The following is a 19,448-nucleotide window of genomic DNA, read 5'->3' on the forward strand; positions in this document are numbered from 1 at the left end:
ACAGCTGCAAGATTTAAATGTATTAATTACTGTATTTCACATTAACACCTGAATCACTGAACAGGTCATCATGTATGTCAGATTTCCTGTAAGAACTATAATACCAACTTTAGTTCTGCCTAACACATATTGTAGTGTTGTTGTTGTTTTTTAGATGAAACAAGAATGGCTAAAAAACTGTCACTGTTCCTCTCTTTAAACTTCTGGCCACAATTCAAACAGTGATGTCACAGCAGGTGTTTTTGCCTTCAGGTGCAAAGTTGAAGCTGATGGGTGGATTCAGCGCATGAGATAAACAGCCGCCACTTGGCCTGATCTCAACTGACAGCTTGCAGAGCAAGAAAACATGCATGTACCAACAGCGTGATTTGGCATGGCCTAATATAAAATGCGGAGTTGTTGAACTGGCTTTAAATATTGGCCCTAAACGACATATTATATGTTATTTATATAGCACTTTTCAGCATCGGATGTTTGTTTTTTTTCTTCTGTTTTTTGCTTAAGCCGCATGATAGCCCACTGTTCTATTCACACATGGGCTCACACAGGCACTACGGCATCTTTGTACTAGGTTGCTGGCAGAGTAAAGACTGTTTAATATTCGGTCCAACTGATTTGAACATTTGCGTTTTCACATACGACTCCTCAGGGTAAATGTCTAGATGATTACAGTAGTGGATCTGAAAGCCTTGGCACTGATTGGGCTATTTTAAACCAGTTTGATTTTAAGATGATACAACATTTTGTTAATGTCTGCTGTCAGTCCTTCCCTTCGGTGGTTTTCACTGTGCTTTACGATTTCTACAGTATGTGGCATGCCAGCAGGGTTCGCAGCCTTTGAGATATCAGCTTTAATATCAGTGAATGGGGTGTAGCGAGAAGAACATTGAAAGGTTAAACCCAGCATATATGTTATATCAATAGGTTTATGGGACCACAAGGACTGACAGATAAGGTGCACTGGAAGTGACAGTATGAAATGTCTTACCTTATCAAGTTTTGCCTCGATCTCCACAACCTCAGTCTCCACCTCATCGATATTTGCCCTGAAAAACACAACGCAGGAGAAGCTGTTAAAGCATGTGTGTTAATGTGTTACTGGAGGACTGAAAAGAAATTCCATTAAGGGCATTATTTATCTCATTTGGAGAACAGCCGTTCAAACAATGTGCATGTGATTTCCCACGTTCTCAGAAAGCATGAAGACATAAATCTGTGAGTGACAGATGGGAGTTTTTTGTGGAGCCAAACCCAGACATGTTCGAGCAGCAACAGGCGAGAGTCTGGGGTCTCTTTAAGTGAGCGAGACGCCGTCCTGGGAGCAGTTCAGCTCTGTCAAAACAAAGTGACAGACGAGGGCTCGACACGGTAAGGGGGGAACGCGGCTGTCTGGCACATCCCGAACCCCGATCTAAACTACTTTCACTGTCAACACCACCACCACTAATACCACACCCAACCGCACCGCATAGAGAGGTGTTATTTACACCCAGAGGCTCACAGCTGCATGACGTAGCCCCTGAATGCACCACTCCCAAGCTTCCCCACATGCTGATGTCAATAAGGAGTGTGCGTATTATAAATAGACCTACATCACCGCTGCTCATCCTGCCGTTATCTGCTTCCTGCTGCCCAGAGGGAGTATAAATATGATCAAAAGCCAGACTCGAAATATAATCACAGTTCTGCATACCTCAACCAAATCTCCCCATTTCTAGACACATTATTCAATTCAATGTGTGAAATCATAACAAAAGTTATCTCAGGAAACTTTCCATATAGAGCGGAATGATTTACGGGAACCCACCAATCCCCCATGAGTAACAGTGGCGACGAAAACCTTCCTTTTAACAGGCAGGACTGTCGGACAGAACCTTGGCTCTATGGCGGTTGTCCATCTGTCTTGACCGGTTGGGGGAAAGAGATATGCATAACAACAATAGCAGCAGGGGGCGTCGAGCAGGACCACGGCAGCAGGCACAGCCATGATCCAAGGAAACCTGTGTGAAGATAAACTAGAAACAACTAGTGTGGTTTTGGTCAGTTGGGGCAGTCCACCACCTTTGTCCGGACCCAGCTGTTTCATGACTTTCCTACAGACATTTGTGTTCCCCACCCAGATGATGAATCCATTTGACTTTGGTGATCCTCTGTCTTTTAGTCCAGCGCCACATTGAGGTTGACATTTTTGGCTTTTAGTGAAATGTCTCAACAATTGTTGGAAGATGAATTGTGATAACCTCAGAGATCCTCTGACTCTGTAATTCATGACTAAATACCTGCAGAACTAATGACAATACTATCAGCCTCAGCTGTACTGTGGGTTTAGTGTTTAGTTAGAAAAGGGTAGCATGCTAACAGAGTCTTTCAGTCTAGTTTGGTTTAGATTTCATGATGATGTATTTTACCTTTTTTATGTCTTTTAAGTATTCTGAGGCTACAGGCATGTTTATACACCATTAATGTAATGTCATGTAATTTACACCTTGTTTAGCTCACAGGTGTCGTTAGTATAATCCCACTGCTTTCCTTGGCAAGACCTGCCCACCTTAACAACTGAGTGGTGAGGTAGGCAGTTACAGTTAGGCCAGGGGTGGGCAATTCCGGTCCTGGAGGGCCACTGTCCTGCATGTTTTAGGTTTCTCCCTACCCTAACACACCTGAGTCTAACAATAATCAAACTGTGACAAGCATCAGCTGCTTGATAACGTGCACATCCTTAGAATCAGGTGTGTTAGAGCAGAGAGAAACCTAAAACATGCAGGACGGTGGCTCTCCAGGACCGGAATTACCTACCTCTGGGTTAGGCACTGACCTTCTATGGTTAGGGTTATAGGAAGCCCTTTGGTCATGAACCCCTGGCCAATCCTAGTGCTTGAATGATGCGCAGGATACGTTTTGTCAAGGAAAGCAGTGGGGTTTATAATAATGCATCATTCTTGTATATCTAGAGAGACATATATAGCGAGGTGATAAGCTACAGTGTTTGATTCTGCAGATACATGCAGATTTTTGAATAAGACTGTATTAAAAGAGTCATTTGTTGCTTTGTCCATCTTCCACGTTATTGTTTAGCTTAGGGGTACAATAGGCACGTGTGTCACCGTTCGTATGTTTCACAGCCACTGACAGGTACATGGTTATTTAGTGTAGTTTAATTGACCTTTTCTCCATCCGCATTCTGCAAAGACCCCTCCTACTCTGACTCCAATTGGCTAGTACTCATTATCTTCTTCCCAGAATCCTGTGCAGGTGGCGAAAACAAATAACACTGGCAGAAAGGGCTCGTTTGACAATGGTAATCTGGAGCTTTGGTTCAGTTTTTATCAGCTAACAAGATGAAATTCATTTCCTCACAGTTGCGGTTTTCAGTGACGTGACACACACACACACACACACACACACACACACACACACACACACACACACACACACACACACACACACACACACACACACACACACACACACACACACACACACACACACACACACACACACACACACACACACACACACACACACACACACACACACACACACACACACACACACACACACACACACACACACACACACACACACACACACACACACACACACACACACACACACACACACACACACACACACACACACACACACCCCCTTGATGAGAGTATATGTGGCATATATCGGCCACAGCTGGCAGGATATAAAATTGTATCTCTGTCTCATCTCTTTCTCTCTGGCCCTGGGTGGATAAGCCTGCTTGGCCGAGGCTGCAGCGAGCTCAGGGGACGAAAGATGGAACGTGCTCTCGTACTTCACTCCAGCCCCCCCCACACACACACACACACACTCACAAACAGCTTTTACTCTCACCATCTCCTTTAATAAGCATCTGAGGAAGTAAGTAGGGGGGGAGAAATACTCCAGAGAGGAAATATCTGTCAAAAGCTTCGACTCATGCAAAATGGAAACATACATTACTAAAATAATCAATACCATATTATTCCACATGTGGCCGTGTGTTATTGTAACCTCAACTGATCTCCAGCCTCCAGCCAACCACACCCAGGGATAATGTCGCTGCAAGCAAAGCTGTTTTCATTGCTGATGTCATTTTTTTGAAACTGCCCTTTTTATGTGATAATTCAGAGCTTAGCAGGCTCTCCCTTTTCAGGAGGCTCGTTCCCCTCACGCCTTTCAGCAGCAGCCAGGCTGATCTTGAAACCTTATCTTGATATTTACTTCCAAATGTCTACAGATACCAGCACCGTTCATGAATGACCCGTTTTTAAATTAACCAAAAGCAGATGCATAGCATATTGTTATCTACAGTACTTTTCACATGATGACAAAAGTCCCTCCATGATGATCTATTATAAAACATGCAATTAAATGATATGTTTAATTATGTTTATTTGGAAATAAAATTTGGATCATAGTTGCGGCTTGACTTGTTTTAACCCATGATCAAATACAGTCTACTAAGCATATCGTCACTGTTCTGATCTGATCCTCCAGATGTTTCTGTTTACTATTCATTTTGCTGTGCTTCAAATCTGTATTCAAGGTGTTTTTTTGTGGAAGATGGAGTTCACACTCTCCCTTTAAAGGGACTGTATAAAAGTTCAGAGGTCAGAAAAGGGAGAGGTCATGTATTTTTATTTTTCAAGCCCAGACTTATATTTTATTTCATCATTTTCTTGTGAGATATAATTTAAAAAAAGATTGAGGTGCGTATGTCTCTGTGTCACACCTTTATTGTAGACCCAACATCAGTGAATCTTTAGAGTTGTAGTTGGTCTCCATCATAGCTCATCGATAAAACAGCTTTCAGCAGTTGACTCTCAAAACTGTAGCCAACCTGGAGGTCTGGACACATGTAAGTAGTCATTTATACTCCAAAGTCTGCAGGCTGTACTGGTCACGGGGACGGCGTTTTTCGCCACATTTCCCGATCATCACTCCATTTACTCTGTTCCAGTCGGTGACTTGCTATGCTTACAGTCCACGCAATCACTTTTTTTCTGGATTGCACATGGAAGGTCATGCCAGACCCTCGCGGACACACGGACGTGGAAAGTAATATTTCTATTTAGGGTTTAGGGTCACAAGATGCAAGAAATCTAACAACATAACAAGACAAAACATTACTACTACACAGAATGTTAACTTCATCTTCGTCCACTGGAGAGTTTACCTCTTCGGACAATAGAACAAGGATCACTCTTTGGTTAAATTGCTCACAGTGCATAACAATGAAAAACAAAAAGTGGGAACCAGTGCCTTGGTGCTTTATAACCCTTTATTAAACCCACATAAGAAAGCTTTATGTCAAACTGCTTTTACATCTTGCCAAATGCAGAGGTGTGGGACAAACATTGAATACATTTAACTTTGTGGCAATAAAAAAGCATCAAATGGAGCTTGCCACACACTCTTAATGCAGCTGAACAAGTGTGGCTCGACACAGTGACAGCCCATGTAGCTGTTCCAGATGTGCAGACGGACTCTGCTGGCTCGTGGTGCAGCTGCTCCAGCTGAACCCTCTCCTCCAGGCTGTAACCCCCCACTGCCCTGTCTCACTGCACATGCCTCCCATAATGGATGCACACAGTTTCCCCCCCGGGTCTGTAGCCACGGCAACCATCTCCTAAGTGGGCTGGAGAGGTCCCCGATGTGTTTGTGAATTGACCCTTATTCACACCACTGGGAGTGGGAAAGCTAAGCAGATAACAGGACTCACGACACGGCTAACTGTGACAGGAGATGACCATCCTTGCACCGTTCAAATCCTCATCAGGAGACAATTAAACAGCAGTAACAACTCAGTAAGTTTAGAACTTGTCGAGGCAGATTGAGGTTAAATGCCCATGATTGTGTGCCTGGGATCATTTATGTGACATGGAACAGTAAAAAACATAATTAACAGTGAGATTGTGCTTAGTAAGCTGGAGCTCCGGTGGTTCCCACATGCTGACTGGGCATCCAGAGGAACGTCTGAGGTGCTCTTTACTGGCCCAAAGTTGCAGAATACCTCCATTTCCATTTAATTCATGAAAGTCTTAACTAGTTTCACATGATGCTTAACTAACAACACTTGTGTGTGAAGTGACTGTTTATGTTGCCGTTTCTATTATTCCAGTAAGCAGCTGTGGAAAAAAGTATTCAGATCCTTTACTTTAAAGGTATAATTTGCAACTTTTTCAGAATAAAATGTCCCAAAATGACAAGTCTTATGTTATATAGGTTGTTGAGTTGTGTACTTAAAGTATCCTAAAGGTTCCCCACAATGTTCAAACCAGAGAAATCAGTCATTTCATTCAAGGTAATGGTCCGTTACATTTAGTCGCCTGTCAACAGCGTAAGATCCCTTTTGTTTATCCAGTTCTAAGCTAAATTTGTACGAAAAACGTTTAAAGTGTTTATACTTTAAACGGATGAAGTATTTTAGAGAAACTTTCCTTTGTCCACTGAAGAAACACTGATTTCTAACGTGTATCTGCTTTATTCAGTGTTTTTAACCTGGTCTGTTTGGAGACCTCTGCAGTAAAAACCTCCTGAACAATAAACACAAGAGGAATCCTGAGTCAGAGGCTGACTGCAACAACAGTGAAGACAACAACTCCCATGATCCTGCGCTACTTCACAACGTCACCAAGCTCCATCTTTTGTTATTGTTTTGATTGAGAAACCTCTACCGGCAGAAAATCACATATTGTGTGTTTAAGTCAAAGTAGCAATACCATTTTGTAAAAATATTCAATTACAGGTAAAAGTCCTCCAGTGAAAATAATACTGAAACAAAAGTACATAGCGGTATTATAAGCAAATGCCCTTGAAAGCAAAAGTATTTATAATACAGATCGATTGCCCTGTTTTAGCTGGTCAAGCAGAAGCAATTTTTCATAAGAGTCATTTCATTTGTAAAAAAACGCATCATATTTATTTAAAGTCTGTAAAGTAAAATATTTTAGTGGAGTATAAAGTAGCATGAGATGGAAATACTTAAGTAACGTATCTCAAATTAGTACCAAATTACATTATTGTGTGAACCGGATGGCTGAGAGGGATGCAGCTGGGCTCTGATGCCCCAGAGCGTTGTGTTTTGGTGGGTGCATCTCCGCTGAGCAGCCTGGTGGTCTGGATGGAGAATGAGCAGGTGGGATGCTGAGGGGAGAGCCAACACTGGGGGTCCAGGTAGTGACCCCTAAAATACAGTCACGGCCACCCCAGAACCAAACCGGCAGCTGCGTCACACAGATTAAACCTACAGCCGGTGGCCCGCTGGGGAGAATGAATTGGCCAATGAGTGATGCAACGATGTCAGCGTGCTCTCGTCTCCCTGCCAGCATACAAATAATAACAGCTGTAGAGCAGACGACATGCTAACTACAAGTGATCCTCAGTAATCAGCAGACTGTTTGATAGAAATCTGCTGTTTGCTCTTCAGCATCTTTCATCTTCATTCCAAAACCTGCCACAGAAGGTTTCATCAGTGTGAAGAGTTTGGGCGGCTACAGAGGGGACAGGAGGTGGAGGGTGGAGGAGGAGGAACCCAAAGGGTTTTGGAGACGGGGGCGGCCCCGTCTGTCTGAGGGCCCCATTGTGATGAAGCCACTTCCTGTCTGGAGAAGTGGCAGCATTTTGTTTTAATATCGATTGCTTGAGTGTCCTAATTGAGGCTGGATTGCAGGGTTGAATGGCATACTCGAGCGGGGGGAGGGATCCCTGAGCGCATTCCCTTCAGCTACGTTGAACAGCAGCGGGTTATTCTTAGCTGCATGGCTTCTAATGCCCCTGCTGTCTGCTCGAGCTCTCCTCCTCCTCAGGCCACTACATGAACTAATGCAGAGCCAAAGAGGCACCCCTGGCTATGCAATGCCTAGTGATCCTACCCAGTACATTTTCAGAGTCCCCCAAAAACATCTTATCTCCCCAAACCATTGATGTATTATTAGAATGCAGGCTCCCAAATGTAGCTTCAGCTCGAGTCTTTTAGCACAATATAATGTTTGTAGTCATCAAGTGCATATTGTAAACAGCCTTTGCAGGATTCTCGTTTTGATAGGAATCAGCTGTAAACCCCTAAAAAGGCAACGGGAGACAGCATTTGGAAGTTACTCATGACACTAAGGTTAACTTTATTAGCTAGCTATAGCTTAAAAGTAACTGCGACATAAGGCTCCAATATCGATGGCCACTCAGAAGAAATCATCCTGCTTTGGTCGACCACTGTCTTCACAAATGGTCAATTACTGCTACAACAGCCCACTTTGCCGTCCTTGTGACTTCCAAAGATTCTTTTGCACTCATCCAGTTGGCGCCATTTACATCATCATCCTAATAATTTAAGAATAACACCGCCCCATAATCTGCGTAACACTATCCTACTGCATTTAAAAGGTGCAGAGGGAGTTCAGATGTCTCCGGTAATACCCTCCCCAACATGTGTTCAAAGCCCTGACTATTGTTTCATAAGCCCAGGGCTTTTATTTCCACTTGAAAAGCTTAGATGTGTTCCTCATGCTTAAAAAACAGGCTTTCTGTTCCGAGAGAGCTCGGCTGCACTACAAACAAGCGCTCACACTTCTGCGCCAGACTTTGCAGAGTGTGCCGCTGTCACTGCATTAACCTCAAAGCCTCTGCAAAAAACACACATCTGCACTAATGGCTTCTCAGAAGTGACACGTCTGCACTGGCTATAATTACTCATTTATGCTCTGATGGAAAAATGCTGCTGAAGGCATCAAGTCATATAGATATAGATGTAGCTACATGTACTGGATGGGTGGTACCTATCACAGGGTTAACATGTATGTTTCAGAACTGGTGCTCTCATCAGATAGGTCTGTATACATAATAAAAAGCCCGCTCGCTCTTCTACAAGTGGAGGTTAGTGCCCCCCATCCCCCCTACTGTGTCAAATACTTATGTGAAGCCAAAACAGCTGAGTGGCAGCCATTGACCAAGCCCTGTTTCTACGGCAACATTCACCCCTCCCAGCCCACCCACTCATTCATTCATTCAGCGGACTTAATACAGAGACCACCAACACTCCCAACCAAACTATTTTCCTCACAGCGGGCCTCATGTGTCTGCCAAGTCTGTGAAGACACCGTCTGGTGGCGAGTTCAGGAGAGGACAAGACCTTCTGACCTTTTGGGGTCACGTGGTTTCACATTAACTCGACCTACAGGCAATTAATTGGCTGCGATGTTGATAAGTGATCAGTTTTGAAGTCGTGTATCAAGCATAAATGCCAAACATTCATTGGTTCCAGCTTCTCAATTATTAGTTAGTTAGTTGGACAAAAAATGATTCATTTGAAGATGTGACCTTTTGACATTTTATTATAAGAACGGTCTCATGCCTTAACCCCTCACTGCCCTGACATCTCTCAGTGAAGCAGCAAATAAATCAGTAGCCACCTGACCGAGCTTGTCCTCATGGAAAAGCCCCAAAAAGCGGTGTCTATTTTAGCAGGAGGGCTCATGTGTACCCTCTCTCACAACAATGAAAAGCCTTGCAAATAAAAGACAAGGAGAGAGACTGGCGGACAGCTCTGTCTGCATGAAAAGTTATTAAAAAACACCCAGCAGAAGCGTTTGAGACTCAGACATACTGAATCTACAACAAAAGGCATTCAAATAGAATAATGCGGGAGGGTTCAAATTAACTCTATTCAACTAATTCTGCACAGTTTTGTTTTGCATTCGACTAGAAGCCTCTGAAATGCTAATTAGATTACAGACGGTGTCTCAAAATAGATATGTGTGAGTGCTTTGTATTATCAGCAGCAGTTATCCAGCATTTTAGTCACGTCGTTGTGCAGACTTCCACTGCGCTATATTGTACTTTTGTTGATGTTTTTCTGTTTTGGTCTTTGTTAATAAGTATCAGGACATTGAACAGTGAAGCTGCAAACTCAAGAGTTTTCTGGGGGAATTGCCGCCATCTGGGACTTGTGTCACAAAGACAGATTAGACAGTTATCAAAACATATTTGGGATTAATTCTGGTTTTCTCCACGCATTATAACATCTTTTATTCCATCACTGCAGCAGAGAATAACATGAAGCATCTTTATGATGATAATCAGAAATCAAATAAAAAAAACCTACTCATTATTTTTTGGGGTAGAAATAATCCACATATAGTTAATTACCTCCCAGCATATCCTCAATTCAACATTTGGGTCAGATCGACCTTATCAGGCATTAACCAGCTTTGTTTCTACTCTTGTACTCTCCTCAGCTTTAATAGCAGGAATGCTCTTGCACTCCTTTAAATGTCTCTACATGCATCACATATTCACATAACAGTTTTTTCATTGTGAGACAAAAAAAGCACAAAACGTCTATACTTCTGAACATGTTGACAATGACGAACATATTTAACAAAACCTTCTTACAGTATAGCCTTACTTTTAACATGTGGATGTTATTCAGAATATTTCTATAGCTTCCTTTTACATTCAAATTGTGCGATTTTATATATTTCATTTCACTGTAGGTCACTTCTTCCAGCTGCAATAAAACCCTCAAAGAATATCGCAGTTTCATACCATCGTTATATATACGTATAAGTAATCTACTCAAAGTTCTGTTTAGATGCAATGGTTTTTGGATAAACCGTGGTAAAATTCCAGACTGTTAGTTTTACTTTAATTATCATTATAACTGATTAATGCACTTTGACAGACTCATGGTAAATGAGTAAATGAATAAAAAGTAAGCAACAGTCTCCAGGCCGCAGGTTCAACATGCAACATGGGTTTGACGCCAATTAAAACACGGCAGAATTGCAATTAGTATCACCGTCTTCATGTAAATTGTGCATGGGGTAATTGCATATACTCAAATGCAACACAGAAGATAGACTCTGTGTGTGTGTGTGTGTGTGTATGTGTGTGCGTGTGTGTGTGTGTGTGTGTGTGTGTGTGTGTGTGTGTGTGTGTGTGTGTGTGTGTGTGTATTAGTACTTTTTGAACTTTTGAACAAAGTTGCGCGATAATACTGATAAAAGAGATCATTTGGGTCGCTATAATTGGAGTTCTTCAACATAGTTCTGTAGAAGTCACATGTAATTAACAACCAGAGTTAAACTTCAGTGCCGGACGTTCATCTGTCCTCTTTTCCTTGTCATCTCAGAGGGAGAGGACAGGTGCAGCTTTCACGCCAGGTGAGCCAAGCGTACCCATCATGCCTAGAGCTCCACAGGCTCTTTTTCTGCACGAAAGTCAGCAAGATGTCAGTCCACCTAAGCTAAAAGCATCTGAGATTGTGAAAACACACACTTCAGCCTGCCGTGTCCTCTCTGTGAGGAATTCTCCAAAGTCTGAACTGGGATAGGATGTCAGAAACTTACAGTAACTCCATGTGGAGCCCAGCTGAGCTTACTGTAACATCAGAGCATCTCTCATCCAGAAAGCTGTCTGGACTGGAAAGCAGGGGATGGAAAAATATCAGAGTGAGATTGAAAAGAGGTAAAAGAGTCTGACGGACACATATTCCTCTCTCCTGGCTGCACGCAACCTCTCCAAAATCAACACGGCTGATGTTGTTTCAGACTGAAGGAGTTATCTCGTCTGGCGGCGGGTTTGAGCGCTCCACCTCTGATGACCCGTCTGCCTGCTGTGGGCGAACTTTTGCCCGTCTGTCTCTGCCACACCCCTGCCAACGCTCCCTTCTGCAAGCTCACGGGTCGGCTGTGCGGTTCCTTCTCTGCATGCCGCAGACCGCAGCACATAAATCCTGACGCAAAGAGCAGCCCACGTCGCCTCAGAAAGCAGCCCCAAAAACACATTTAATGTTTGTGTTATCCAACGAAGCCACAAGCAGAAGCGAAACATATCTCAAGTGGTTAAATAAGGGCTTAACTAATGTGTTTCTGAAGGCCAACACTAAAACCAACATGACTGATTGAAGCCAATGTTAAAAATATGACCTTTCCTGTGCCAGAAATTCCAAAGGTTCTCCACAATCCTTTTCTACCTTAAAACGACATTTAGATTTTTAACACTTGATTGACTTTAACCACCCAGGAAAACCCAGGGTAATTAAAAAGTCAACAATAAAAACGGAGAAAATTGATTTTATTGCTGTTTTTTACGGACTTGGTCTATGTAGCTGTGGTCAAAAAAGCGCCTCAATCGTATCAGAAGACGACCATGTGACTTGACAATATCCCTTATTCAATAAAAAGGGACAACATTGGTCTGATAATATGATATGATCTGAAACACACATATGTTATAAATGCATTCAGCTGTGAACTCGTCTACACTTGTTGAGTGTTCTCATTTTGCATCAAGATACGTCTTGATTATTGTGCATCAGTGAAGACATCCATCCACTAAAACGTTTGTAAGTGTTTGATTTGAAATTATAAAGGGAACCTCCAGCAGTTTAGTATTGGACTTCCATAAAGTTGAATACTGCTGGTCGGAACTACTGATGACATCCGTTCTCTGGTCAAGTTGGAGCTTCCCAAATCTTGAATTTGTGCGATTTTCAACAATTATGAATGCTGAATGCCCCTGTTTTCAATGCACAGGCTTTCAGCAGCAGAGTACATACAGACTAACGCTCCCCCCTGTGATGGGGCACCCCTAAGGGGTGCAATAACATGAATATTATATTGCATTAATAATATTAAGGCAATTTTTTGTCTCAAAAACAGCTTAACCATCCTTCTTCATTTTCGCCAGTGTACTGAGCTCCTCGCCCTCACGCCTCCAAAGTGTCCGCAGTCATTCTGCGGCAACTCATAGGGTGAGCTGTACCGAATATGGCATCGCTCCAACGATATCCAGGAATTCACATTCTAGACACCAACGCTGACTATCCCTGTAACAATCTGACCACAATTAAGTAGACTGACTGTGACTATACATGGTCCAGACGTATACTTTGTTTAAACCAAGTCTTGTTAGTTCCAAAAAGGCCCCCAAAACACTGGCTCCTACATTTCCCATATTGCATTTAAATAGCCCTTTTCATTAGACTACAACTGTCAGACAAAGCAAGAATTCAAAAGCCCCCGGCCCCTTATTTCACAGACTTAAGAAAGCTCTCAAAGTCCCAGAACACAAACAAGCTGAGCATCACGCCTCGTGATGAGTAAACTGATCTTCATGTGTCAAATTGGTGGAATGCCCCTTTTAAAAAAACTGTCTGCAGGAAAATAAAGGAAACTTTTCAAATTGTTAGTCACACATTCAGTCGCCTATAAAGGAAAATACAAAAAGAAAATACCCTCTCTGCTGTAACAAAGACTCCTCCTGTGTCAGGCTGTTAGTTGGACCTTGAGCAGCATATTTTCAGATCCTCCCTTAGCGAGAGACATTAGATCTGGCACTGCTGTCCAACGACCAATGGACTCACAGCCAGTGTAAAAAGCAGCCAGCCAGCCAGGCAGGCAGGCAGTCCCCTGAGCTGGGGAGAACATTCCCGTTAAGATCTGAGCAGATGAATCCCATCTTCACACATAAAGAGAACAGAGACACATTCTTCAGCAGAAACATTCAAATCAGACAAAACTTCTGCAGCCAAGTTTACTCCTGTGAAAAACTCCTCAATGATATGGAAAAAGTCCGGTTTTCATTTGAACTTTTCATTTCAAAATGTACAATGAAAGTATAAAAGTAAAGTAATAGTTTGATATGTTGGTGGTTAGTGGATGCTGTTTAGCTGGTTTCATGACAGTCCATCCAATAGTTGTTTTTTCTAAGTCCCGTCAGTCATATGAGGTAATTGTTCTCAAAAACCTCAAACCAAAAGTGACACGTTCACACATCATGCACACATGCAGGAGATACTGGCTGTCAAACCCTGAGTCCTGACCCTGCAGTGACCCTAAGAGAATGACCTGGCCCCTGGGGAAGGAGCAGCAGCCCTCAGCTCCCCCCTGCACCCCCCTGTCATCACACTCCAGGCTAACCATGCATTCACACCAAAAGTGATGGAGGCGATGAAAGCGACAAGCTGCCATTCAAAATCAATGTAAATGACACGATGACACGTGATGTCGCTTCGGGCGACGCGTTCCGAGCGATAAGAGCGATACAATAAAGCGTCCATCGCCTCAAAGTGTGTGTCGCTTGGAGTTGAAAAATACTAACTTTTCAAGAAAATCACGGGCGTTGAGATTGCGGTAAGCGTCGGCGAAGTTCTCCGTGAAACATCCAGGGGCTCACCGGGCTCACCAAAGCTGACATTGTTGCAGTCCTTGGAGGAAACCAGACTGTTCCTATGATTAATATAATGGATATAACTATGACCTGTGGGAGGCAGCGGCGTGCCTTTAGGCATCTAGTCCACTGGGAAAACTAGAAGCAGAAGAAGAAGAAGAAAGCCGTCAATGAAGAGTGAACCGATCCCGGTCTGATTTACAGAAGACCAGGCAGCACCTGTACAGCTACGGAGGTTAAATCACTGACTGATCTCACTACAACACGACGACACACTTCCTCTGAGAGATCATCTCTGTTCTTTTAAAAGCATTCAGATTCCCATTAGCACTAGCATAACGTCCATTTAGAACAACCGCAGAGTAGGCTGAGCCAGGGGTTAGCTTCAGTTAGTTAGGCGCCTTGGCTGATATCTGCGATAGCCGCAATGAAGCGTTGATCAAAAATGTGACAAATATGAGCTTTTGGTGTGAATGCACGGTAAGGCAGCTCAGAGAAGAGGTGCCTGCCAAAAGAGACAACACTGAAAGAGAGAGAGAGAGAGAGAGAGAGAGAGAGAGAGAGAGAGAGAGAGAGAGAGAGAGAGAGACTGAACTAGTGTTTCCCGCTCTTTTTGAAATCCAGAAAAACAGACTGTTCCATCTAGATTTACTGTACTTAAGTACAGTAAAACGCATGAGATATGATGATTTGTTACAAATTAACACAAGAAAGATAACTTTAGTTTAAATTATGATTGTGTTATGTTTTGGGATCAATGATGCTCTTGTTTTGTTTTTGCCTTTTATGTTTTCTTTACTTGTTCCTGACTGGAATATTTTGAATTAGTGAGTTTTCAGTAGGTTGTACTGCAACACATTTGAGCCAATTTATTTCTGACTTTATTCTTTTTATATAATTAATTAAAATGTATATATATTTATGTGTTTATTTTATACATTTCCCTAATATTTTTCCCATTTATTTCAGTAGAATTTTATTTTTCAGTTCAAAAGTATCCACTGTTGGAAACACATGTTTCCGTTCAATAAATGCATGATGTTCCCAGTGTGGCATTGGTACTGTAATTGAGGTAAAAGATGTGAATACTTCCTCCAACACTGTGACAAAGACATCCGCATGATTTGGATTAAAGCAAATAAACAACTCAACATGAGTTTAAAGATATCGATCGGTGATAAAAGTGCGACTAACACTGCTGCCTTCTTCTCCCTGAAGCCGTCTACTGAGATCTTTTAATGTCTAAAATGACGAAAATAACATTGTTTCCATTTTTAACTCGTCTGGCTCGGGGATTTGTGCAGCAGACAAATGGCAAAACATCTGGACTTTCTAATTTTAGCTTCTGCTCAGACAGATTGATTCGAGGGTACGTGACCCAAGGAAAAGTCAGAGTTATTAGCTGAACGTTAAAGCAGAATCTCTTTCTGCTTGCACATGCTTGAAGTCCACAATTATAAACCAGTAATGTGGCAGAAAGTTTTCTCTCCTGCTACGTCGGAGTTGGATCCGTGAGGGTTTTCTTTCCTGTGTCAGCCTTTCCACTAATATTTCAAAGCTTTAACTACGGGTCAGCTGTGGAACAGACGTCTTCTGCACAATATCGCCTTTCATTCTGTAGTCAGGCAGCTGGATAGAGTTCAGTACTGAAGACAGTCACATGAAAGAGTCAAAGTGTCTCAAAGCAGCATCTCCCTCACAAAACTGACTGTTGACCTTCGCCTGTGGCCTTCCTAACAAACATCTTTTCAGAGCCTCTGGAGCTGTTTAATCTATCACCTCTCCCACGTAGGCTATGTATTTGGTTCGGTTTGTTTGTTTGTTTGTCAGCGGGATAGCAGAAAAACTTATGAAACTTGGTGCAAGGGTGCAGCATGGGTCAAGGAAGTACCCACTAGATTTTGGAGCGGATACACAACTTATTTTTCACTTTCATTAACATTGCCAGACAGGGCATGGCCTTGGCGGAGGTCTGCGTTCTCCAGGTTCCGTTCTAGTCTTTATTCTGTTCGTCCTTGAGGGATTTGATTGGTGATACATCATGGGTGTCATTCAAACAGTGAGGTTGGTAGGATGAACACTGAGGTTTATCAGGGAATCAGGAGTTGGTTAGTAACTGTGTGGCTGGAGGCCTGAGGAGCTGTACCCTAAGCCGTTTTCAGACTACATCAGGCAGCCTGGCATAAACACAAGACATGCGTTTAGGCTGTGGCGGTGGGGGCTGCAGGTGGGTGACGGATTCAACTTTTGGAGAAACGCAACCTGAAGTTAGCTTCAGCACAGTCGCTCAGTCCCTTCGTCTCTTTTCTCTGTGAAATAAAGACGTAAACGTTGAGATTATAACGATCTGATGGAAAACTTGTGCAACATTAGGGAGTTAAAGAACACATCTGGTGATATTTCATATTTTTCCTATTGTTACCAAATCTCACGAAAAGGCTGAAATGCAAGTGTTGCAATGCCTGATATGTCTCATTGCTCTGTGCCATAAAGCTTTATTGTTGACCAAACCTTATCAGAAAGACATGAATGAGCGAGGACGGCATGTTCTTTCATTTCCACAAACACTCACATTGTAGTTCATTTAGATTTGATATACACAGTCCTGCTGCGGTAAACCAGACGTGTTTAAATCTGCAGAAAATAGTCCCTGGCGCACTATTTTACATTCAGTAATGTTTGTTAAAAACTTCAGTGTACAGCTCTTCAAGAATGTTCTAATTGAAGTATATATTTATGACCTGCTCCTAAAGATGTATGTGTGTAATTAAGTTGGGGAAATCGTTTTTGGTCTCTTCTGGGATGTTTTTGTACCGTCTGCACTTGTTCCGTCTTATGATTGTCTTGTCAGTGGTCTGTGAAGCACTTTGAGCTGAACGTACCTGTGTGAAAGGGGCTGTTTCAAATAAAGTTTTATTGACTGATTGACGGTTTTGGCCTTTTCATAGCAGAAAAATAAAGAAATCAAATAATGTCAGCCTCAACCTTTAACATTACGAAGCAGTTCAGTACAGTGAATTTCAGTTTCATTACATAACGTTATTTCATCCTTGAATTTATAGGATTAGTGTTATTTATATAGATATATTACAAATAAGGCAGATTAAACTGGTTTTAATCAATGCCGTCCATCCCTGGTTGGTTTAATTTTCTGAAACAATTGATGGATTTGTTTGTGGAAAAATAATATTAATCAGCAATTTTGATAATCATTTGTCAAGTGAATATCTTTTACTTTAACACGACATTTTTAATTGTGATGGACCCTTTTCACTATACGACAAAAAAAAGTAGATTAAAATAATTTAGAATCACCATATAGAGAGTGAAAACTTAACTGGCAATCAGACTTTTAAGCACCTTTAAAGACACTTTTTGAAATATTTGCACACTTTAACTGCCACCAGCTTTAAGGTTAATGAGTCAAACAACTTGGCATCTCTCGTAAATTTGTGACTTCAATTCTTTATAGAAGGATTCAAATTGAATGTGTTCCTTTAGCAATTTTTTCACACAACCATCCATGTTCCTAAAAGCCTCTGGGGAGCTTTGTGGTCAGAGCTTTAATAGCTACTAATACATCCTTAGTCTGTACTAAACAGCCACAGAAACAGAAGATTATAGAGATCACTTAGCAACAAGTGATGACACTCAGTCCAGACAAAGAGCTAAATCTACGGCGTGCAACGAGGCAGTATGCTCGGAGAGGACGGGCGTTTCTATAAATGCAACTGTCAATTTCAGCGTACAGTATTTACAGTGAGTTTGGCAGCTGCCATGTGTAGCTCCCCTCCTGAACTTCCTGCTGTCAGCACAGTTCTTGGACGCTGACCTGGAATGCAGCCGGGGAAAAAAACACACAAACACACAAGAGACAATGAATGGGATTGCAGCCAGCTGATTCCTGCGTGACCTTGAGTTGTTGTGGGGTCAGCGGTGAAGTCATTCTGGAAATCCCATAACAACCAACTCCCACTTTGATATCAACACAGGAAGAACCAACAATCCTGCTTTCACTCTTCACTTCTCCAATGGATAAAACATCTGTGTGAATAGAGGCAGTTGCTGGTGTGATGCAACAGGCTGTAACTAGACTTGACCAAATATCACATTGGAATTACTGTGTTGTTGTTTTTTAACATACCAGGACCTTTCTGCTCTTCTTGAGCAAGAACCTGGATGCTGCTGAAGGGCAGTATAGAAAGATTTAACCTTTAGGGCCCTGAAACAGTTAGTTGACCAGTTCATCACTTAATAAAAGGAGAAAAGATGGTAAACCTGCTGGATAAAGCCTCTTAAATTTGAGGACAATTACTTTTTTATGATTTTCACTTTTTTAAATGAACAACTTTGGCTTCACTTTTTCGAAGTATGATATTAGAAAAGCTGTATGGAAACAGCAAAATTTGATAAAACCTCCTCAATTGCAAAAAAAACATTTTTACACCTGCTTGAGATGTTTTCGCCGAAAAAGAGATGCTAAATGGGATATGGAAATGCTTTTGCTGAAGTCCTGGTGTTTATGCTCCAATATTCCCTTAACATATCTTTGGTCAGCATGAAACATGGCTAATATGAGTTGATGTGAAAGGACAATTAAGCAAATTTCTGAAGATCTCTCGTAGATGATTAGCTGAAAGGTGACTTGTTTTGTTTCCGGTTGGCAACCTCTACTTCTTCTACTCTGTTTACTGGCAGATTTACAGTCTTTTGCAGCCCATAGAGGAAAATTCTGATAAAACCACCCTGTAGCCTAGTTTATTGGCTTCAAATCAGTTGATTTTTGCAACATCACAATTTGCTGCACAAATATATGGAAACACATGTGGTGCTAAATAAAAAGTCAGGCAATCAGGAAGAAGTCTGTAGGATTCGTCCACGGGAGGACATGAATGTCAAACTATGCATCCAAAAGTTTTTGAGTTGCTTTGCTTTGCTGTTAATGAAGATAATGAAAACAATACCAATCCAACTAACCTGAACTACCTGTTTAGGTCTTTCAATGAACTCTTCAGATGAAGTTCCAGATGATTTCTTGTTCTGGACTGAGAGGACTTCAGCTTAGCATCACTGCACCATTGTGAAAAATTTGGCGCACAGCAGGGAGATGGTGTTCAATATCAGCTGCAAGTGGGCTTTTAACAAACCAGCTGGGTGTATCTGCCATGCATAATGTCATGCCAACTCCATCCATCCCCCATCATCTATGGCTGTGGTGGTGGTGGTGGTGGTGGTGGTGGTGGGCTGTCGCACAATTAGGCCACTAC

The 19,448-nt window shown here is 42.1% G+C and overlaps 1 protein-coding gene across 2 annotated transcripts in view; it reads right to left on the reverse strand.

The window, feature by feature from the left end:
• acap3a (ArfGAP with coiled-coil, ankyrin repeat and PH domains 3a) overlaps window positions 1–19,448 on the reverse strand; it is a 73,424-nt gene that overhangs the window by 37,898 nt on the left and 16,078 nt on the right. For both annotated transcript variants that reach the window (XM_083920127.1, XM_083920126.1), the window contains exon 2: window positions 989–1,046. In XM_083920127.1, coding sequence (XP_083776253.1) covers window positions 989–1,046 — 58 coding nt within the window. The remainder of the gene's footprint in view (window positions 1–988; window positions 1,047–19,448) is intronic.

The sequence above is a fragment of the Echiichthys vipera genome, assembly GCF_963691815.1.
Source record: "Echiichthys vipera genome assembly, chromosome: 9".
Classification (NCBI taxonomy): domain Eukaryota; kingdom Metazoa; phylum Chordata; class Actinopteri; order Perciformes; family Trachinidae; genus Echiichthys; species Echiichthys vipera.